At 29.8% G+C, this 24,599-nt stretch overlaps 1 protein-coding gene across 3 annotated transcripts; it reads left to right on the forward strand.

Moving 5' to 3' along the window:
- The first annotated feature begins 4,067 nt into the window (after positions 1 to 4,067).
- Positions 4,068 to 23,922, forward strand: LOC130450655 (ras-related protein Rab-38). Of its 3 annotated transcripts, XM_056789168.1 has the most exons (6): positions 4,068 to 4,180; positions 4,254 to 4,527; positions 18,367 to 18,583; positions 19,300 to 19,481; positions 22,205 to 22,348; positions 23,468 to 23,922. In XM_056789168.1, the coding sequence occupies exons 2-6, from the start codon at positions 4,525 to 4,527 to the stop codon at positions 23,579 to 23,581; spliced, it is 660 nt and encodes a 219-aa protein (XP_056645146.1). In that variant the 5' UTR covers positions 4,068 to 4,180; positions 4,254 to 4,524; the 3' UTR covers positions 23,582 to 23,922. The 3 variants fall into 3 exon arrangements, with proteins under 3 accessions (XP_056645146.1, XP_056645145.1, XP_056645144.1); XM_056789167.1 differs by lacking the exons at positions 4,068 to 4,180; positions 4,254 to 4,527 and adding an exon at positions 11,897 to 12,043; XM_056789166.1 differs by lacking the exons at positions 4,068 to 4,180; positions 4,254 to 4,527 and adding an exon at positions 11,976 to 14,000.
- Positions 23,923 to 24,599: the final 677 nt, after the last annotated feature.

A 24,599-nucleotide genomic window follows, 5' to 3' on the forward strand; every position in this document is an offset into this window, starting at 1 on the left:
AGCATTGAAATAACAAGCTGTTCATCTACTCCGCAATGGGTAAAATATTTTTTGTCTTAATTAAAAAGTTTGCTAGAGACTCTTAAAAGAAGTTAAAATTCAAATCAACGAAATGAGAGAATCGCGAATGAATGTGAGAATACAGAAAAAATATGTTATATGTATTAGGAAACAAGTATAATCTCAGTATAGCCAATCCCAAATTTGAAACATTATCAAAAGCGCCATTTTTCAGTCTATCAGTTGCATCCCTGAATATTTATAGTTACTTTAGTAAATACTTGACAGCTAATACCATTGTTTATATACAACGTTTCGTTATTACTTTTAACGGGGTAGTCCGACAGAGTTTTTAATTAAAGATACCATACTAAAAGAAGAATTAGTAGACAGATAACTACCAATGAAAATGTATTTTTTCAATTTATCACCCTTAATTAAATATGTTAAAGAAGTAGTTGGCAGCAGTGTAATCGCTCAATTCACTTTTTGAATATGTAGGCGGCTTTGGACCAAAAACAAAATCATATATCAAATTTAATTTGTCTTCTCAGTGTGTCAGTGTCATTTCGTAAACTCGTTAAAAACCCGAAAAACTGTGCAAAAATGGAAATGGAGGTAGATTATTCTCCACCTCTAGTTGAGATACCACAATTTGATGCTGCAAGACCTACAAGAAACTCTGAAAACGTTGAGAATGATAACGACAACCTTCCAAGAAAAAAGTCCTGTATAGTTAAGGTATCTCGGTATAATAGCGGAATACCGTCAATATCTAATGAAAACAATAGCCCTGTAAAAAAGAAAAGAGTCAGATTTGATCTCACAAGTGTGTCTACATCTTACAAGAAATCTTCAAGGAAAACACTAATTCGATGTAAATCCGTAAGACCTTCTACATCAACTCAAAATTTTGGACAATCTGATATAACTAGAGAACGACCATTTCGATTTGAATCCGTAAGTTTACCGACATTTGGTAAAAAATTTCCACGAGCTGATATTAACAGAGATATACCATTTCAATTTGGTTCCAAAAGTCTACTGACATCAAATCAAAATGATGTAGCAGCCGATATGAATAGAGAAAAACCGTATCAATTTGAAGCCGGAAGTTCAACACTATCCAAAGACAGTAGTTTGCAAACTGCAAAAAATAACGATAATATTACACGTAGAATATCTATCCCGTTCGATGCCGCGATACCTTCAACATCATATGCACACCAAACAGAAATGGATTTTTGAATTTAAGATGCGATTAATCTAGACCCTTAAAAAATAAGAAAATTTTCTAAAGATTCTATTTGCATAATTGTTAAGTATAAGACCATGAGATAAATTTGAACTATTGTTTTCTTCTTAGAGATGAGACTTCATGACAATGTTTACCTATTAGTCAATTACATTCCATTTATCTATTCTCTTGTTAAAGTCAGTAATACAATTGGATAATAATATATGGTTGCCAACTATCACAACTGTCGTGTATGCTTCAAATGCAATTGTTGGATTTGGAAACAGAATTCAAGAAATCTACAGTGAGGTAAAAAAGTTGAATTAATAATAATAAAAATCAGTCGTGCTCGAAATTTGAAACTTATAAGCCAGATTTAAGTAAACTCTCAAAAGATATGTAAAGTCAATATATCAATTGATTTAATTATATATACCTACATATTTCTAATTCTATCTGAATAATTATTCTTCTTATTTAAAGTCATTTATTTCGCATGAAAAATCGTATATATTTAGGAAATACCATAATATTGTAATAAACATTTTAGTGCTTCTTAATAAACTGTTCTAGTCCATTACTAAATAAAGTCTAATATGAATTTCATGAGAAAAATAAACTGATTGTTGGATTAAACAAATGATTTTTCACCTGTTTAGTTAAGAAGTTTTCTATGTTTTCAAGATATAGTTAGGGATTCAAAATAATTGTGAGAGTATCAAAGATCTAATGTGGAAATGACGTTACTTTATTTATTATTGTATTTTCATATTAATATCTGTTTCAGGTTTTATTTCTCAGTATTTTAGTTAAGACAAAATTGTAGGTTTGATTAATGTTTATTTTGGAGGTTGTAGAAAATTACTATTGCAATCCACTTATCTTTACTAATCAATAGAGAGAATCATTTTCATTTGATTTAATTGCCATGACAACATTTGGAACAACAGATGTTAAAAACTACTCGAAAGTTATAAAAATCAATAACTTTTGTAGAAACGTGGTTTCTAAGTTTTATCAACTGGTTAGTGGCTATACTGTTTTGTTTTTTAATATCATTTAGGTACACGTAAAAATTAGAACTTGTACAATCATAAAGTCCTTTGCATTTGTTTTATATTAAGCTAAGAATTCATCCTTCGTTTTCAAACTTCTCAGTCGACAAGAAAAAGAGAATGTAAATTATGGTGAAAACACTCGGAATTAAGTTACTTTTATTAGCAAACTAAACGAACTCTAAGACTTCTTAAATTTCTGGAAATTGTTTCTTGTCTCATGGTTTTTACAATATTGTTCATATTTTATTTATATAATCTAATGTTTGTTCCAAATAAATATCTTTTGCTCAAACGATCTTGTTTTCTTTGCTCAAAATAAAAATGTAGTTAACATATACATCTTGTATAAAGGTTCTACTTACTAAATACTTTTTTTCGATATTCTAGTTATAGTTTGTGTATAGCTATACTTTGCTAGCTATATATATTTATTTTGCTGTATTTTTTACTTATAATTTGAAGTTTGGGGATACAATTGAAGCACAAGGGCATGAATGGTAATATACTTGGCTCATTATTTGTTCACAGATAACCAAACCAAGTAATCTTACAGAATTCAGACAAAAACTGATTAAAATGTTATGTCACATTTGAAATTTTATTTTAGCTTAGATTGAAAACTGGATGTAAGTGATCCATTTTACGTAATAATGGGAAAGACTTAAATCGATATTTCCATTTACCACAGAAATTCCTTTCAGATTAAGTTAAAGATTATATCTTTTATAATTTAGGTATTAATTACAGTTGTCAAAAACAGACGTTTATATAGAGGACTTTAGTATAACGAAAATTATCTTGATCGTGACTTTGTGAAAAGCGTTCAAAGTAGGATGCCTTTTTATTTGTAGGAAAATCGTTGAAAATTACTGTATTTGACGTAGTACTGTAAAAGATGGTCTCAATATTCAAGAGGGATATCTATAGGAAGAAATATAGTAGATAGTAGTTGTTACATCTCAGTAAGAAGTGTGATTGCATTTGCTACTGAAATAATAAGTGTAACAAACTTTAATCCAATCCGGGATTTTGCACAGTCCGGAAACAAAAATGTGTTGAGGGTCGCGTGGTGAGGTCGTCGAATTGCATCATGGACGCAAGTTCAAATGAATTGACTGGATTTTGAAAGATTTTATGTAAAATGAATCATTTATATTATATCAACCTAATAGGGGTTCAAATGTGAAGTAGAATCGATAACTCTATGGGTCTATGGTTTGCGAAAGCCGCTTGCAACCCTATATATCATAGATCGAATCTCATTAAGAAAGAATTGTATTTTTCTTGAAAAAACTTGTGAATTTTTACTTTAAAACTATTTTCAGTTCTTTGTGAGTTTCTCCAGAACTTTAAATTATCATGATATAAATCTCTATATACAGACAAAGATATGAATGAATTTGACATAGGTGTACAAGCGCAAATATGCCCATGTAACTTTTGTCAAGGTTGACGAGAAGATTTTTCATCAAGTAATCCAAACAACATTTGAAAAATCTTGTGTTTTCCACACACAATTCGTTTCATTTATTTTTAAGTTTTGTATTATAGGGAAAATTGATTATTACCGGTTAATATTTTGTAGGTTTCTTTCCTATCAATTAAAACATTATAGTTTTTGTGCTTTCAAAAGTTAATAACTATTGAAATTGATATTTACCTGATTGGTGTGAAAATATACTTTACTAGGAAGTAATTCCACTACCACAATAATCTAAACGATTAGGCAGCGATATTTAATAATAATTCAGTTCATAGAAGTTAAATATAGTGAAAGTGTTATGCGAACTATTGAAAAACTCGAAGACTATCCACAGACAACGGAGCCCGCTACTTTCTATAATCTTTCTATCAACTCAATCTAGAGTTAAAATTATATCAGTAGGTTTGTATTTTATTTTATCCCTGATAAAACAGTTAATAGTTTATCAGTACCCACACACTTTTAATCCATTCAGAAATTATCAGAACTACGATGTCAACATACGAAAAAGATTCATATAAGAATGGTTGTTTCCAAAGATTGATTAATTTTCTGTTGATTGGACGAAAATAAAACTTTATCATCCAGTGTCAGCGTCTTATCAGTTCTAATTCAAGTTAATGGTAAATGTTGAATTCTCAATCATTAAACTATTTACGATATTACGTGTAATACATAATTCGTAGTGTGTTTGTAAAACGGTTACCTGATGTTTTAGTGCTAACGGAGAGAAATATTGATTTGAAATGGTGAGTTACACTTTTACTTCAAAATAACTAATTAGATGAAACAGTACTCCTAGAATCATTATCAATTACAATGTTTACTAAACCTACGTTATCAATAAATTGTGTTGTTATGTAAAAATTGGAAATTTTCATTATCAGGTGACTAATATATGCACCTTTAATACAAAATAAAATGTATATCAATTTATTTTTGTTCATTACTTTATATTATTTTGCTAAATTATTCAGTTAATTTTATTTTAAAGGTTTGTATTAATTACTCATACTGCTTGGAAAATGTTTGCTTTTTCGTACATATTTTTGTTAAGTGTTCTGATATAATATCGGTTTCATTTTTTTCGCCTGATGAAAAACCTTGTTTTTTGAGGGTACCCGATTCGCTAGCACTTAAAACATCTTTGTTAAGTGTCTCATGCTGGTGGTCTACATAAACAATGTTCCACAAGTGTAAATATAATTATTTGTACAGCTCTGTATACAGTTTAAAATGTTTACTTCCATTCAAAATAAATTATTAGACTTTGGACAACTATTCCAATAATAACATAAACAAATTGTGTTTAATTTAAGTCTGAAATTTATAATAAATTAAATAGCCATATATCACACTATTAATTTAGTAAATAGTTATAATACAATTTAAAAAGAAAATATTTAACAACAAATAAAATATCATTAGAAGGAGGATAGTTACAGCTTTGTTATATGCTTAAAACTAAGGATTGCAACAATTGTTAAAAAAAGTCCATCGAGTCATCTGAACTAATAATATGAATGTCCGATAGAGACAAAGAAAAGTAACAGAAGAAAAACCGAACAAAATAGGAGACAGTTTTGGTGTTGATAATGGATATGATGTCAATAATTTGTCTGTATTTCTTATTTAAACGATTATATTTACTTTTGGTTTCAAAATGTCTCAAACTCTTGATCCATTTTCCTTTAATTAGTTATTTTTGCTAAATATCAAGGCTATCATATCTGATTTTTTTTGAAAGGTCGTGACGAGTACATTGAGCAAATCGGATCGACTTCACAATCTTTCTCGATCGTCTGAGTGATATGAACGAAAGTGAGACTCATTTGTAAATAAAACTGTTTCCAATTGCTCTGTAGCCCTATAAAAATACTGATTGGTAAAAAACTGCGTTTCTTTACGATACCTCCTCTACGGTGTTCGAGCTAACATATGTATTTCACGCCACTTGTCAATTTAAATTATGACCCTTGGTCGGAAACTGCCAGCCCTCCGTTCGTAACTACCAGTCTTCCAGAATGATGGAATTGCATCATTAATGATGGTCTCCGCTACTCAAAGCGTTTCTCGCGATTAGAAAGAACAATTTACACGCCTATTAATGACAAAAAAGCGTGGTTAATAAATGAAACATGTACAAGTTACTAAAATGTACTATCCGTTCAGAAGAGTTCAGTCAGGCAAAGCAGCTTCAAGCCAAATAAGTTATATCTAATGCTTATCTCATGCCCAACTAATCCTAACTTTTTTACTTCAATGGACGATTTGTCTCTCCTTTCCTGTAATGAACAAATTATCCACAAAAAAACACTTTACTGATTATCAGCTTTTAATATAAAAAGTATCAAGTATCCGTTTTTTCTGCTGTTGTATTTTTTGTTTTTTAACAACATAAGTGATTGTGATTTTAGTACATATCAGTGTGTATCTTCGCAATTCTACGTAATTTTCATAACGTTCTTAATTGTTTTGTTTATATTTTTGGACATAAAAATATGTAGAAGGCTTTTTCACGTTTATTTTCATTTTTGTAATAAATTTATATTGCGAACTAAGAGTTTAAGATTTAATTGATTTTAATCATCGTTCATTGCTTTTCACGTATTTAAATTCTACTTTTACTTAAAACTAACTGAATGTGTAGAAAAATAAAAGACGTATAACAATCAATTGTATATTAAACAGGCTTAAAAATACAAAAAAAGAGCGAGTGAATCTGTAAAGTGAACAATTTGGACTTAAAGTGAATTTTACCTATGTAATGGGTACACCCGATTCGATGAATTTCATTAGCAAATATCATTTGAAAATTGATGCTTCCTTGCCGATTTTGATTAGAGGTATTCAAATGTAATTTACATACTTTCAATCATGAATATTTGGAAATAACTGATATAAAAGAATAAAGAAAGACCAATACATAGTAAACTTCAGCATCGCTGTTCACTTAACAGTTCCGAAATAAAATTCCACGAAAACTTTTAGACTTGAGGCTTTTGTTTTGAAGTATTTTTTGCATATAGGTTGGCTTGATTAATGTAATTTTTTCGTTTCGAAAGAACTTGTTTATGCTAAAGTGGTATCAAAAGTACTGATCACAAGCTATTGGATGACATCAACGTCGATCTAGGTTTAATATGAAGGTTTATATATGGTAACAACGTGAGATTTGAGAACTTATGTTTAAAAGAAAAGCAGCAAGTTCGGTGAAATGTATTATGGCGAGTGCATATGATTTACTAGTTTACAATTTATAAAAATAAGTATTTCGAGGATTGTACGAAATGAGCCTATTCCTGAGCAAATCCCAACCTTAAACATGAAATACTGGTATCTATAACTAAAATAAAACCACCAAATTTGGAAACCTCATTAATAGAAACTTTGAAATATATTTAACTAAATAATAAGTGACTATATTTCAAATATTCTTTGAGAATAAGAATAACTGAATGAATATATACATATCTGTTATCTCTGTTCTTATTTATTATGATTGTAAACAATTTTGTATACATACATTCCTGGCTATGAATATTGAATTCAATTCATCAGAAAACGTGATTGGAAGTTGTGTACTTAACTTATTTCATCACTTTACTTCAAATCAACATAACCTCTATCAGTACAAACCAGTTTTACGAGTAAACTATATTTTTGATGTTTATTGTACCTATTGGTTATTATTAATAAAAATTCATTACATCACATTTGAAAATGTTCTCCACTAAGAGTTCATTTATTTTGCACAAATGGTACAACGAAATTATAGATTCCATCTAAACTTATCATGAACTTTATAGTAGATTGCACATTTCCTGTTTTGACCATTATTGATAATTTCGAGCAAATTTGTATCAATGTGACAACTTGTTCGAATTTTTAAAATATTATTTAATATTATCGTTCGGAAATTAATCGCAAAATATTGCAATACAGTCGTTTAGTAGGAAAATTGCTTCTATCTCCGGGTTGCTATTTAGCTTTTATTTATAAAACTACATTTTGTGGTTTGGTTGACACCTTTCGCTACATATCAGACATTAACTAAATTAAATTAATGAAATATAGGGATACTATAACATTTGGAAAACACAGTATTTTTCTATCTCATTTTAATTATAACTAAAACTAAATAAAGTCGAATTTGCTCCAAATTAAATGTTATATATTTGTTTAAACTTGGTATCTCAAATCTTCTTGTTTTTGTCCCATGAATATGTTATTCTAGCGATCTGTCTGTTCATCTGATCCATCCCGTTGATTTCAACAGTCATAAAATCGTTATTTGTAGCAAAATAAGTAGCCATTGCAAGGGAATTTATTTGGGGAAAGTTATCTGAAAAACCACGAAAAAACCCTGCTCCATTTTTATCAACAAATCAGTTCTTTGTCGCCAAAATAGCACTTTAGCCAGTAGCATTTTATCAGGCCAGCCGCTCTCCTACACAATCGGCGCTGATGACGTAGTACTTATTTGGAACCGATTTCGGGCGGTATAAAATATATCCAGACTTTTAAACTTTGTAAGTTTGTTAATACTAATTCTATCGACTTTAAATAAGCAGTTATTCTTGTAAAATTAAGCTGTATTTATTTTCATTAGAAAAGAATATATATGTTTTTTAAATTTTCCAAACTCATTTTATGTTTTTGTTAAATGATCGTTCCAAGAAACAGATATAACTTTTTCTAACTTTCCGTTCATTAATTATTGGATAGTAATTATAGTGTATTGATTTTATTTCATGGTGAGTCACATTTTTTGTTATAATAAATTCAGAACAAAAATATTTCTAAGCAGGTAATGAAAAAACATCCTAAATTGTTCATCCTAAGAATTTATATAATGTATATATAGCTAAAACCAGGCCTGAATTTTCGCCTAAAACTGAAAGTTGATAATATATGTGTAAATACGCTCAATATAGGAATGATTAATCATTTTAATTGGATCTTCCATACATCTTCAAACTTAGCATTTTTTGAGTGATTATGTGCAGTTCCACTCTGTATATTAGTTTCAACATAAATATTGTAATTGTGTATCAAGAATTTTTTCTGAGAGGATATTTTGTAACTAGGATATATATGCAATAGTATATTTATTGAAACAATTATATAAAACAACGCACATACACGTTACAACTTCATGCTAAAAAAGTGTTATATTTCAACTAAGTGCAGGATACTTTTACATTAGAAGCCACATAAATAATGTCACTGTTCTCATTTCATACTAGAAACGATATGTTTTGAAACCTTACATTTTCTTTCAATTCACAATTTTTATCTAGGTATTAGCCTCTATATATTCATACGCCAAGAACAAGGATATTTCTATCAAAGTCAATTTGAATAGTGAATTTTGAATTCCATGAGTTTAAAAATTTTTACAAGCTTTAATAATATCAAAATCACCGCAAATCTTAATTAATTATTTCCCAGACGATGAATACATAAGTATTCGAAAGCTCGGAAAATATATTGAAGTTAGTCCACTTTGGTGTTTCCTTGCCACGTTCCCAATAAAAAACCGCTGGCAAAGACTTCTTCACCATTATATATATATATATATATATATATATATATATATATATAGAGAGAGAGAGAGAGAGAGAGAGAAAGGGAGAGAGAAAGGGAGAGAAAAGGTAGATTATAATTACAAAAGTATTCATTTAAGAACATAAACTTAATGCACATTATGTGTATTCACATTTCATGCTTATTCCTACTTTACAAAACATACATTTCTCGGTGACCTCAACAAATCTTATTCTTTGGAAGAGGTAAAAAATTGGAGTAACATTGTATAGAGTCTGGAACAAATAACTTTGAAAGCTTCAGCAAATTTGCAAGTACATTCCATGCTGGAGCCTACGCAATTGGGAGATATATCCAGTTCAATATTGATAATAAATATTGAAACAGAGAAGAATAATCATGTCTGTTAGCCAAGAAGAAATTAAAGTCTTAGATCTTCTGTATTCAGTTCCGAAATACTTAGGTATGCTTAATCAATTAGGAAGAACATAGTTACGCCATTGTGGGTACAGGGCACAAGGAATTAGAAGAAAATGAGCTAATAAACTCGCAAAAGAGGAATCCAAATGACTATTTGGGCTTTAGAATCCTTTTGTGGAGTCGCACTGACACAATATATGAAAGAATTGATAAAAATGAAACAGAGCAAAAACCTAATGAATGCGACAATACAGTAATGTTGAGACAAACGAGGACAATTCTGAGTAATTACAACCAGAAGAGATCGGAAGAATCCATTAACTAGATTAAATTTGCACAAATAGTTTCAATAGAGGTTCTAACAAGACAATGCTGCCTTCACGGATAGCCCAAGAAACTCCAACTGGTGAAAAAGGACTGGAGATTTTGTGGATTAGAAGCGGAAACATCTATCCACACATTTGTTGAAGAGGAAACATCTGTCCACATATTAGTTGAATACGAGATGCTAGGGAGCTTACTGGACAGGAAAACTTATCTAAACTAAAACCAACGAATTTCCCAAAATAAAATAAATAAAAATAAAAGATCTACCAGTATCAGAAAGAGCCTTCCAAGTAAACGCTTGGGCACAAGAGTTCTTTCAGGTTTCAGTGAACCGACACCCCATCAATCCTACATACATATAAAGAGCTGGGAGGAGAATAAATAGAAGTGTTTCCATCCAAAGCCCGGTGTTAATTTTGAAGAGTCACCCTGATTCATTTTAACGCACTACCTAATAACACAGTGGAAATAATATGAAAATTATAGAACGTGAACGATCTAAATAGTAAAAATATTACCTATAATATTCCTCTAAAAAATTCTTGTACTGTGTCTTCACATTTTATACCAGTTAGTTCACGTTCCAAATTTAATTTAAGGATAATAATCAAAATATTAAAATATTGTACTTATGGGTTTTCAGAACTTCTAGATACGGAGTTTCGGTAAGTCGGTGCACAAATTAGCGTATCTGTTTAATGTCTAAATATAATTAAAGTTTCTTCAATTATTTAGTATTACTTAAAATGATTTTTAATAAAATATTGACTCTTATCTAAATCATGCTAAATATGATAATCACGAACATCATTTATCTCAGCATACATTTCCTAGTAATCAGTAAATAGTAGAAACCTAATTAAAATATCATTAATATATACCAGGAATATTACTTCAAATATTCGAAACCGGAAGTTTATTGGTTAGGAATATTGGTATACGTAGATAACTTCCTCTTGTCTTTACTTCTCAATAGCGACATATAGTAACAGTGTATATTGGATTTTGCTCATTATTTTAATACGAATAATTCCAAATAACTTGATTGGAATTATAAATCATAATGATGGGTCTATTGTCACTAATATTGGAAAGCTGCAGATAAATTTTTTATTATGATTAATTATTCATGGAGACGACTGTTGGTGCAAAGGTTTATACTCGTAGAATTAATAACTATATAGTTGTTTTAGGGACTAAGGGATGCGGATGTCACAACTTAATACAGTTCGAAGTGTTGCTATATATCTGGGCTTATGGAATAGTAGATGTTTCTTATTGCAAATCTATTTGTCTGATGGTATTTTGGAATAATCGCCACTATAAATATTCCGTCATTTGGGTACCATAGACCATAATATAAACGTTTGTAATGTAAATGTATGACAATTTGTACAATATTCAATTCACCCAGCCAATATACTTTAGGTTATAGAGAAGGCTTAAATGTTAAAGTTGGAAAATGGAAATTATAATACTTTATATATAATGAAAATTGAACGGAACTGTCAAATCTTATGAGAAAATTATATTTATAATAATAATAACAGCATTAAATATATCTAAAACAGTTAAGTAATAAAATTTATTTTACACACATTCAGTAAACAGAATTTTTATGTATCATAATAATATTTCAACTTCTGACACTTACAGTTCAACCCATTACTCCCGATCACTCTATGAATATCAGGTAACATATTGTTACATCTTATCAATTTGAATGAGTCGGTGAAATAAATATTTTACATAAATATTTGGGTCTTAGTACACACCTGTACTCTTTTGACGAAATTTTAAAAATGATTAGTTACTTTTCTTGTATATGTGAAAAACTAGTTTGTGTTAATGTGTTATTGATAAAAGTTTTTTAGTTGTGAAATATTTTACACCTATTATAGTAAAATGTCAAGCAAACCACCACTTTCGTTGTCTTCAGTTGTTGCTTTTACCAAGATACTTAAACAGGTAATTTTATATATTTCTGAGTAAACATTAGAAAAACCTAAATCCTAACAATTAATATGAGAAATGGAAAAAAACACATTATCTATTCCATTCTCGATTATATGAATCAGTTCAATTAAATATTATTTTGGAAATATTTAAGAAAATTGTTCTGTTATATGTTTTGAAAAGTGAATAGATAGGGATTCATTTATTTAAAATGAATCATCATACATAGAAATAAAACAGCTCAATCTAATTGTTTTGTTGTTGGAAAGTGAAGGGTCATGTCCAATATGATTTTTTGCGAATAATTCAAACCTGGTGAGAATTTTTACCTATCAGAGACTGAACACTCGAATACTAGCAGTTTATTTTTGAGGATATGTGCGGAAATACTGCGGATGTTTTTATTTATTTATTTAGTTCTATCATTAATAACTATTATTTTCGACTGAAGTTCCGAAAACGGGAACCCACCGATTGACTTCATCTAGTGTGAGATAGAGTATCTGGTAAAAATTTGAAGCTCTAGCCTCATTTTCTTTTGTTTTAAGCGATGCAGGATTTAGCATAATCCCTATTATAACATAAATAGTTTTGTTTTCACTTTTAGGATACAATAATCTTGATGTGATAAGGTAATATTTAGGCCGGATTTAAAATCTGCACTGAAAGTAACTTCAAAAATGAGACTTTTCCAAAAACAACTACGATCCATTTTTGCAGTCCTATGTTGAATATTTTGTGCATTTTATTATGCTCTCTTTTTTGTATTTATCCACAAAACTTTTAATTTTTTTCTTTTTTAATTTACTTTCTTTCATAAATAAAACTAATCTCAAATAAATTATCCAAAACATTTTTAAGCTTCCTTTTTTAGAAGAATTATCATAGTTGTTCAGTTATTTATGTTCTACACTATACAATAAATATGTTCTCACTTGATAATATGATAGAATGGGCATCACATTCACGCTAAAACAAAAGATATTAAAAATTATTGCTAGAACATATTGTACATTAAATGGCCAGAATAGTTTCAAAACATTACTTGCACTACTGATTCAAAGTTCGTTTATTCATTGAATCAGTGTAAACTGACAAAATTAAGCACTATAAATAAATGTTGATCGAAATGATGATAAAGTTACAGATGATATTAGTGCCATCTTGACGATAAAATAATTTCGACAATTTTTTAAGCAGGTTGCTTCATGATCAATTCCCAGTAATTAACTAACCTAATGCATATCTCTCAATCTATAATTTTACATTTATTGGATACATGTGGATGGATTGGTGTTGGATTGAGAATTTTGAATTAATAGTGTAATCAATTTTTTAATTCATCAAATACATTTTTATTATTTCTATACTGTTAATACACAGCACATTTTCTATTTTACTAAAAATTCACGACACACCCTGTAATATATGAGGATTTACAATTTACAACAAAAAAGTCATAAGTGAAGGTGTTACGTAGCAAGTTTCCCCTCCACTTCTATGATTAGAGGATAATTAATTCTCCCTGAAACCAAACATTTTAGTCTTCGTGCGACAATTCCCGGTCTTTATCGATAGGCATGTCTCAAGCCAATCACCGTTCGAGCTTAAAATGAAAAGTGATACTGAAAACGATAACAAAAATAAAAAAGGTAATGAAAAAAAATTGACAACAAAAGTTACTGCTACGGAAGAAATTAAAAAAATTTCCACTGTACCTCAATCAAGTGTTTCATCAAACGAACGGCAGACACCAGAAGGTAACAATCATTTGACTTTAACCAGATCAGTGTCGGACACTAATCTGCAGGAATCTTGGAAAAGCGTGGAAAAATCAGTGAAGATAGTAACGAGAAGTCAAAGTATCGGTGGTGAATTTCAAGAAGAAACAGAACGCACAAAATATTTGAGGAATTTTAAAGGAATGGCTCCGTATGGTGAACTCATTATAGAACAAGATCCCAACACGGTACATTTTTTCTATAAATATATATCCAAATTTTTTATTCAACATAAAATAGAATGTAAGAAAATTAAGTATTTTAGTGTCATTAACAGTTTCGATTTTTTAGTATTGAAACAATATGCAAAAACACATTTTTAAAACAACTAGTTCCATTGTAGGTAATTTAAATTGCTAAAAGACTAAATTTATATCATCATTATAAGAATATTTATATATTTGGCGTTACTGTGACTTGGTTTTTGAACAAAATTTCCATGTCATTCTAGATTTGGATCTAAAGATATTAAGAAATTATTGGATATATCTATTATTTTAGTTCTTAAATATTTCCTCGCAGGAAAATCTTTTCATATAATCATTTCTTGATCCCTTCGATTTTTCTCCAAGCTTACTTTCATAGCAGGGTCTAAAATCTCAACGCATTTTATCACATTTTACGTTTCATCACTTGAAGTTAAAAACTCAGAGAATCCTCTACATAATACAAGTTGCAGGAGATTCAATCATTGCCACCGAAAAATCTAGCTTGGTATTTATTCAGTCAGAATTCTATTTAGAAATGTAGTATATGTGTAGTATGTTCACTTATTATCAGAAAATACACTTCGTGGTACTCGACTATTATTGGTAATGTATACTTCGTCTGTTACCAATTTATTTAGTGTAGACTAAGTTCCAATCTAGTTGTAGAAATGTTTCATGGACTGCAAATACTAGTATGAATATAATTGACGAAATAGTTTGAAATTAACAAGATTTAGTAATTGGAAGAATTGGCTTTCTGTGAAACAATACACTTTATGTTTAGTTCATAAATGTTTAAAGTTATTACAATTACAAGTTACCTGATTTAAAGTGAAATCGATGGAAATTTCAATTCCTTTTTCGAAACTAATTTCCCAGCTCTGATAATGATACTGTTTAATATGTGGCTGATTAGGTTTCTGTTCATTTAGTTCTGTAATCAAATACAATCAAATACAAAGATTTCATAACTATCGTATATATATATATATATATATATATATATATATATATATATATATATATATATCTTTTTTTATTTATTTACCGATTGAGTATCAATTTTCTTGTTGAACCTTGGTTAGTGGATTTATTTTCAACATTCATTACTCTACGTTAGATATGAACTACCAGCTGTCTTATTGTCACTAATTGATGACAGAGATGTAGGTCACACTGACGATAAAAATATTCAATTATTTGCGATCACTATCATTTCATTTAGTTTCTTTAGAGTAAGAAATATATTCATCCATAATAATATTGTCAGTAGTTTTTCACGATGCCCTGTATCTCGCGAAAAGTTTCTATTGAACCAATCCTACTTTTTTCAGTGTTCTATTTACTGTATTAATGTAGACAAATTATTGAAAGTCCTTTGTATATAGATTTAGGAAGTGAATCATGTAGACTTTCCAAATATTTCGACTATCAATTCAAAAGGATATTCGTGCACAACTTTGTTTATAAATAGTAATTTTCCCGAGGAAACGAAAAGCTGAAACAAAAAATATAAAATGATAAAAATAGAAAATAAAAATAATATGCTTACCATCAAGACACTGTTGACACCAACACACTCACTGCTGGTCTTGAGCTAACTTGATAATGGCTCCAAAGTTGCAGCCGAAACGTCGAGAATTTTTGAAATTCCAACACAGTTCAACCCGTTGGGTAATAGAAAATATTAGTTGTTCAGAATTTTGTTAAACGTTAACATAAGCTTATACTTATGTAATTCATCAATTATTACTATCTTCGACAACTATTAATAAAGACTTTTGGCGTCTCGCCAGGAAAGGGGATGAGGAAATTTTTTTACCTTACCTAACCTAACCACGTATTTTCAGCTATTTTGTGCCTGATTTTTTTATTAATAGTAATTTTTCAAACAAAACAGGTATGTGAGTGGGAAATTATTGGATAAGAACTTTTTAACCACATTAAAAATTTCCTATCTTTGCTAATTTATTTTGTGAAAATGTGGCAATAATTATCCAGAATGGATTTGTATAAGAATGTAGTACAAGTTTTCTATTTTTATTATACTTTTTTTTAATATCTAGGTTACTATTTTTTCCACCTTTTTTTCACCTATAATTGTTGAATTGGAAGTATATTTGGCCAGCATACGAGGTGTGAACAAACTATGGTGGATTATTTCATTAAAAACAAAGTAAAAGTAAAACAAAGTTTAATCAATATCCTTCAAATACTGGCTAGCTATGCACTTATAATGTTGAATCCAGGTCTAGAAGCCTTCATCTTCTCTGTCCAATGTTCGATCATTTAACTTATTTTTTTTTTGAAAGAATAAAAAGTCGTATGATGTTATATCTGGTGAGTAGGGTGGATGTAGACAGACAAAAAGACTATCAGCGGCTAAAAGCTCGCGTATCAAAAACGTTGTCATGGTAGCGAGGAAGCAGTTGGCCTATTCTTTCAGTATCTTTCTTTGCACATCAACATTCCAATAATCCTTTGTAAAATTCGGAGTTTACGTTTACTTTTCTAATTGTGAATGACAGGTTCAGCATTCAGAACACTAAATTTTTGTCTCAACTCGAGACGTACTAGTTGAAGTATATGCAGCAAGATTGTTATTAGAAAAATTAATTTATTTTTTTGGTCATACCTCATATAAAGCAAATTTAATACTTTTTTTATTTACAGCCACATCATTCCAGAATAAAGTTATACTTGTATTTTGTTCAAAGTTTGTGTTTATAAGACTTCCTGATGAGATACAAGAATTTTTAGTTTTAATAAAGCAGCTTAACAATAGAAACGTTTTTCGAAACCGAGCACATATTAACTCACTGGATTAAATCATGTCCTGAATACACTTATGCAACTGAATGTATAGAGTTTGAAATTTTACAGAATAATTAGTTTACAGTGGATACAGTTTCGATGTAGCTGGTTTGGAATGTGATTTTAGATGCATATAAATAAATCGCTTCCAATATGTAAAATAATTTTGTTGAAATGGTTATTATCCAGCTGGATAGTTTTTGAAGAACTTCGGCTCGTCATAACCAAATTGTAGAATGTTTTATTTGCTCGTTTGATGTTCTTGTATCATTTTCTCCATAATAATTGGAAATTATGATTCTATCAACTGTTGTTCATTCCAAACTGTCATTCGTCCTGTGCCATACTAATATCCTATCCTAAATTGATTTTATGACTCCTTATTATATTCAGCATGGGATTTCCTTCACTATTATTCTCCTACAAAATGTAGTAATAGTTAAAATTTTTTGATTATCTTCCATTTTTTCTTCTTTTTTACTATTTAAAAACGTAATTTTGAAAGTCATAAATAATAATTTAAATTATTTGTTTTCCATAAATCTTAGAAAAGAGTGTCCACAAAAAAATGGTACAGGTACAAAAAATCAGGCGAAAATCGGAAAATTTATCAAACGAAGATGCAGTATACTTGTATTTGTGACACCTAGTAATTGTTATTATAAACAAAAGTTGTGAGTGTGTATGAATAGGGTTGACCTTTTGCATTTAATTTAATTTTTGGTTTCTTCTTCCAGTTATCGATGTTTAATGTTCATTTCTTATATTTTTAACAAGATACATTTTGTGCTCTCAATTTTGTTAATGTCTTAGATTTTCCGAATATTTTTTTTTCTTGTTCGCCTTTTAGACGCTTTTATTTCTCCTTAAATTGATCTGAGCATCTAATTTCTCCGCTTGAGTTAGTTCTATATTTCTGTCTCTGCCTTCTCTGTATTGTCTCATTTGAATTGTAGTTCAGCGTTCACTTTTTCAATCAAATTATCGACTAAGTTATTGCTAAAGTAACATACTATTTTTCTTTCTTTCTCATCTTAGCTATATCAGATATAACCTCTCGACGAACCACCATTTTCTGAGTTAAACACAGTTAAACTCTAATACTATGCAGGATCAAGTCTGTTGTATAACTTTCAAAAATTATATACTTCAACCATATACGGAATGGAACAGCCCAATTAGTTAATAAATGAGGACGTGTTTGGAAAAACGCTTGGACACGTCAATTGGTATTTAATGACCTTTTTAATCAAAAATTATACAGGTTGTGTGTGTCATGTGAATGTGGTGAATACCAACTTTTTTATTTTGCTTACAACTTCCTATATATGACATGACGGTAATATAAAAAAAAATAATAAGAAACGATCGGTTACATTGTAAAAAATGAATGATTTATTGTAAAAAAGAAAATGTTGATTGTGTATGTAGGTTGAAAATTGAGTGGAAGATACTTTCGAAAGACATTGAAAACGATGTAGGTTGTGGTAAATTGTATCTTACTTATCAAACATTATTTATTTTGTTCTAGTCAAGTGCAAGTCAATCAACAAGCAAACCAAAAGACGGCTTATATAAAATATTGGTAATAGGAGATCTTGGTACCGGAAAAACTTCCATAATAAAGCGTTATGTTCATCGATTTTTCACCCAACATTATAGAGCCACAATTGGTGTAGACTTTGCATTGAAAGTTCTCAATTGGGATGAGAATACAGTCATAAGACTTCAGTTATGGGACATAGCAGGTATAAATAAAGCTTATTTTTGAACATTATCACTACACACAGGTTAATCGGGTATAATAAAGAACTTGATTCAACAAAGAAAAGTTGAAAAATATTATATATTTTTATATACATATTATTTAAATTGGTATTCAATAATGTTAAATTTAGAAACGTAACCATCGATATAGGAAAACAGCATAATAAACATTTAATTGTCCCAAAAAAATTTCACATCTTCGTATTCGAACATTCTTGATATTGACGGAATAGTTTCAGTAAATGAATTTTTTAAGTACTCAAATTTGACATCTGCTCTAGAGTATCCGAATAATATCCGCCTGTCTGCCACAAAAAGTACTGCAGCCATTGAGTACTACTGAGAAAAATTTATATTTGTATTTCTCTTATGAAGAGTACAAATACTGAACACAAATATCTTTCATACTACTTGAAAAGTTCTTACTCAGCTTAACACTTAATCTTTATTTGTGCATCTGGAGTCGGTCACTCTTCTAACATATAACTGAAACAATGTTTGATAATGTTGCATACATGATAGATAATTACTTTCAGGTTAAGGGACAGCTGTTTCTAAGGTCTCTTAGAGCCCTTTGTCAGTGATTTAAACCTATACCTACCAACTTTTCGAAATAGAACCACATTATGTATCTGACCAGATTTGAAAATAACATCAACGATTACAATAACAAATAACACTTTATTTGTTTTTTTAGGTCAAGAACGATATGGAAATATGACGAGAGTATATTATAAAGAAGCTGTAGCAGCTTTCATAGTTTTCGATGTTACTAGGCGAGCCACATTTGATTCGGTAGGAAATTGGAAAACAGATCTGGACACCAAAGTGCAATTACCCGATGGATCAAAAATACCATGTGTTTTATTAGCAAATAAAGTGAGCTATATTTTCTAAGATTTTATTCTACTAGACTTATAAAAAAATTAAAGGATCAGGAAATTCTCTTTTCATTTTCCTTGTGCTTAAAATTTATCGAGAAAAGTTTCGAGTACCAAAGCAATATTGTTTTTTTACTACCTAACAAAGCAGTTTCTGGACATTGGACATGTAATGATTGAAGTTGAATATAGCCTACAATTAACAAGTTGGTCCATCATGGATATGGACCTAGGAGATGACTTTGATAGGTTAGCTCTCCAAACAATAGCCCGGGAGACAAGCCTGGTCCAGAAATGACTTATCATTAGGGCATCATTTCTTTAATCAAGTCTTAAGTTGAAACTATATATACTAAAAGAGACAAACCTGTTCAACTCAATTACCATAGCCTGGATGCCAGGCTTGGATTGCCACCTGTTTAATGAATAGGTTCACAGTTTAGATAAAGAAGGATCAGCAAATATTATGAGAGCCTCAAAGCCTTTTTGTGATATTGCGGGAAGTCGTTTTAAATCATCCCTCATAAACCGAAAGGACAGAGAGTTCTGATTTTGGTAGACAAAAAGAGCAGGACAAGACCCTGCACAATATGAGCTACAACAATAAGGTTGTGAATATAATACTTACAACCTGACATGGATACAACATTTTAAGATCGAATGGGGAAAATTATAAAAACAAATCTGTCATGGTTGCTGAGATGAGTTGGTTGAAAACTTGATTCTATTTATACGTTAGGTAATATCAAAGTCAAGAATAATTTGCAGTCAATTCAATTAACACATAATAAAAATATTGTGTACAAACACTGATTTGAACTTTCCATATTAGTGTGTAATTATGAAACAATTTTGCCAGTACCAATTTATGAAGAAAAAAACAAGATACTTATACTTATCAGTTAACTTAAATTTGGCGCTACTCTTTATATATTCCATTTTAGAGAATTTAGCTCGGACGTGTGTAATACATCGTGTGGCTTGGGAAATAGAATTAATTCTATTCGTCCTAGAAAACGCTTAGTATGCGGAAAAGTGTACTTATCATTATCAAAAGTAGGCTAATTTTCGTGCACGGTCAGGTAGCGACGTCTTATGTTTGTCTCGATTTGGTAGCCGACAAACATCGATAAAATAATGGCAGATTGATTGGACGGTTCTAAGGGGGTGGCAGAACAACCTCAACATATCACGGAACCAATAAGCTCCTTATTATTTAGATATGCTTCATTTTTAGTATGTTTTTGTATCGACTCTTTTAAGTGTACATGACAATAGTCAGAACATAATGGCGCTTTTAATTATCTGGCCGAACGACTTGATCATCTGGTATCCGCGCCTCCGTGATCTCTATTGCACAATAAGTTACGTTATAATGACTTTAAATAGGAATGGGGCATATGACAGTGGTGAAAAATAAATTTATATTCATTTTTATTTATCTTGAAAAAATCCTTAAATGCCCATTTTTTTCAATAACATTTTGTCATTTGATCAGAAACACACCAATCAGTTACGATTGACGTCAATAAATAGTGAACGCGCGATGCAGTCCGTTTAACGCCATTTGAATCACTTAGTTTTGGATATCAGTGGATCAGTCATTTAATTTTTTTGTGGTTTACAGACGAATTTACGGATTTATACCCAAATTAAGTTTTATTTTGTATATTTTTATTATCAATTAAAAACATTTAGAATAGAATGGTTGCATCTTATCCATGCTTGATACAATTATGGTAATTTGTTTCTATTTAGCCAATAAATTCTGTGCCTCTGAATTTAGAAACGTTAAATTTTCAAAGTATATTCTATTTGCTTCATGACTTATATTAAGTTTTCATTTTACTATTTTAATAATATTTATTACAAAATTAGAAAAATTATAATAAATTATATTTACATCAAAGGAATCTTCCCAAATATACATTGAAGTTATTGGCGATGAGGTACATGGATCTATTTCAGCAAGTTATAACTACTTTTTTCGTTGCTTCATTGCGGTAGGCACGTGACTTAATTTTTTCAGTTTTTCGAGTAAGTTCACGTATGCACTTTAAATTACTCATAAGTTTTAAATGACATTTTATAACACAAAACCAAATGGAACATTAAAGAAAGCCGTTAACTATTTACAAGCTTTATCGGAGAGCTGAAATCAAAAATTGAAAAACTTGTTTTTATATGTGATAATAATTTGAAACATATTCCAAAATTTCTCAAATGTTTGTAGTAAATACAGAAGAAAGTGAATAAATACCTCTGGTGCTGATATTTTAGTACTAATATATTGGTAATGCGAAGTGAAAATTGTAATAAAAGATTTTCATTCGAGAATAACTTCGCAACAATGATAGACACGAAAAAGTTTTAATAGGAAACTACAACCAGGTAGTTAGGAACAACAGTTTGTTCTGCCAATTGTTATATACACTTGAAATAGTCAATAATAACATACTAAGAAATGAAGCATATCTAAATGATAAGAGGCTCATTACTTTGGCGACATGTTAAGGTTGTACCCACCCTCTTAGAATCGACTAATCAATCTGTCCATGTTATATCGATGATTGTTAGCTAGCGTCGGATTGAAGAAAATATCTCAACTAAATAATAAAACGATTCGAGTGTTTTAAATTTTGGTTCTCTAAATTTAAACATGCACAAACAAATTATTTAAATTTATATAAAAAATGTAAACTGGAATGTATGTTTTTCTAGTGTGACCAACCAAAAGAGGGAATTGTTAATAACCCGGCTAAAATGGATGAATTTTGTAAAGAGAATGGTTTCCATGCATGGTTTGAAACTTCAGCAAAAGACAATATTAATATAGATGATGCTGCTAACTCGCTAGTCGAAAAGGTAAAGGCGCTTTTTCATTTTATTGATTTCTTATTTGTTATTTAGTCTACATAGATTAAAAAATACAAAATATGTATGAGGTTTGATCACCGTGACAAAACTGGTTTGTCAGTGTGCTATAACCGCTTTAGTGAGATCGTGCTTTTAGCGGCTGTCGCTGTTGTGTTTGAAGTTGAGACAAAGTGCCAAAGAAGCTCACGAATACTGTGTTCAAGTAATATGAGCGATATAGATATGGAAATGTCGTCAGTTAGGAGGAGTAAAGCTCGGAACGCCGATCACAAAACATATACAAATATGCTAAAAATGGATTAACTTGTACGTTCAAACCATAGATTTGATCGTTTGCAAATCGATGTGCGAAGAAAAAGACCCGAAAGATAGGCGATGTTCTTCGTTTCGGACCATCTCAAATCACTTTTCATTTGCGAGTTTTTGACTGTAGAAAATTTTTTTATCTGTTCCATTCATTATTTGGATGTCCAGTTAGAAATTCAACGTTAATAAAGTGCAATACTTTGAAGGAGATTCATTCAAAGTTTATGGTATATTTTATTGGGTTTTCTTCAACAAAATAATTTACCATTTTTTGACACTATTCACTTTGAGTGGTTATTTTTAATCAGTTTCCAATATATTTACAGAATTGCCGTTTTTGACACTGCTAGGGTATTTGTCGATTCAGTTATTACAACAAAATCACTTCTCCTTTGTCGGTAGACTCGTTAGTGATTTGGCACCAAAACAACTGTATTTTGGTTATGGTTAGTTCTAAGTGCAATTGGTTCACATTAGAACCACATACTTTCTTCTTTGTTCCATATTTTGTACATAACCGAAACCTCTTCTTCGACGCATTCAAATCATTTCACCGTTTTGCGAAAAGAATAGAAAGAAAAGTGCTACTGTATCTACACAGATAAAAAGTACCTTACGATAATATCTATTATTCTCTAGCCCTGAGATGTTATGTGGATTGTATAATCCCAGTTTGTAAACAGAGCTGAGCCTCTTTATATCGGTATTTATTTATTATAGACATGGTGTAAAATGAATATATATGTATTGAATTATTTTTTAATTTAATTTCGAAATTTATGAAGTAACTATATTTTCCAGATCTTGGCTAACGATTCCCTATTGAATAGTGAGTCCAGAATGTCTGCAGATCAGTTTGCGCTTGGAAGAGGCAACAATGAAGATGGCTTGAACAGAAACAAGTGCTCCTGCTAACAAAAAAATATCTATTCCACATTGAGAATAACTTTGAGTAAAAACTGCTGAAGATTTTACATTTGTAAATATTTAAACAATATGGACTGTTTGTATATTATGTACTTAACAAAACTTTTTACAAAATTAAATTCTATTGTTTAATTTTGACACTGCATTAAAAGTTAGATTTGCGTATATTTTTATATGTTAGAGTCTTCACATACGAAATATGATGTATGTATATGAAAATTTGATTCATCCATTATTGTATTTGTGAGCTATATTTTTCCCTCTTAGTTGTTTTAAAAAAATTTTTCATTTTATCGTTCTAATTTTTTAACTAATAAATAATAATAGAAGACTGGATTTTATTTAAAAACTATAATGTAATATAATTAAAATAGATTACAACGGTTGCCGATTTGTATTTGGAAAAAGTGAGAACTGTCCATTTAATCTAGATGCAAGTATTTCAGAAGACTTCTTTTAAAATTTGAGGTCCTGATGAGATCCTTTTTCTATTAAAGCATTGCGGAGCTATTAAATCTACTTTAAATAAAATAGAGTTTGATTATGCAATAAGGTTTGGTTAGTTGGCAATTGTCAGTGCCCCCAAATGAGAAAAAAATCACTGTATTTACTGCTGGCGGAGGGAAATTATATTCTTTTAGAATGGGAACTTCTGAGTTCAACTTCTGAATTCAACAAAAATGACTTCTAAAGACTCCCAATAAATTTGTTTTTTTTTTAATTACTAAATAAGGTAAATGATTAAAGTTTGTGTTTGATTTATTATTTAAAATATTCACCCAGGTAATTTCAATATTTTTATAGTATCCACTACGATTGCTGAGCCGTGTATATACTTGATTTTATTCAGTCACGGGGTTACCAAACATATTATTAATTTTTTTCTGAGTATTTGCTAATTTTTGATGTAAAGCTATCATAATACTAAAAAATTAAACTCAATGAATTATTTGTTCTGGGTGTAATACTTCTGATGTTTATCCAGTATTTTTTGTTTTTAATAGTT

Source organism: Diorhabda sublineata, chromosome X (assembly GCF_026230105.1).
Source record: "Diorhabda sublineata isolate icDioSubl1.1 chromosome X, icDioSubl1.1, whole genome shotgun sequence".
In the NCBI taxonomy this organism is placed as follows: domain Eukaryota; kingdom Metazoa; phylum Arthropoda; class Insecta; order Coleoptera; family Chrysomelidae; genus Diorhabda; species Diorhabda sublineata.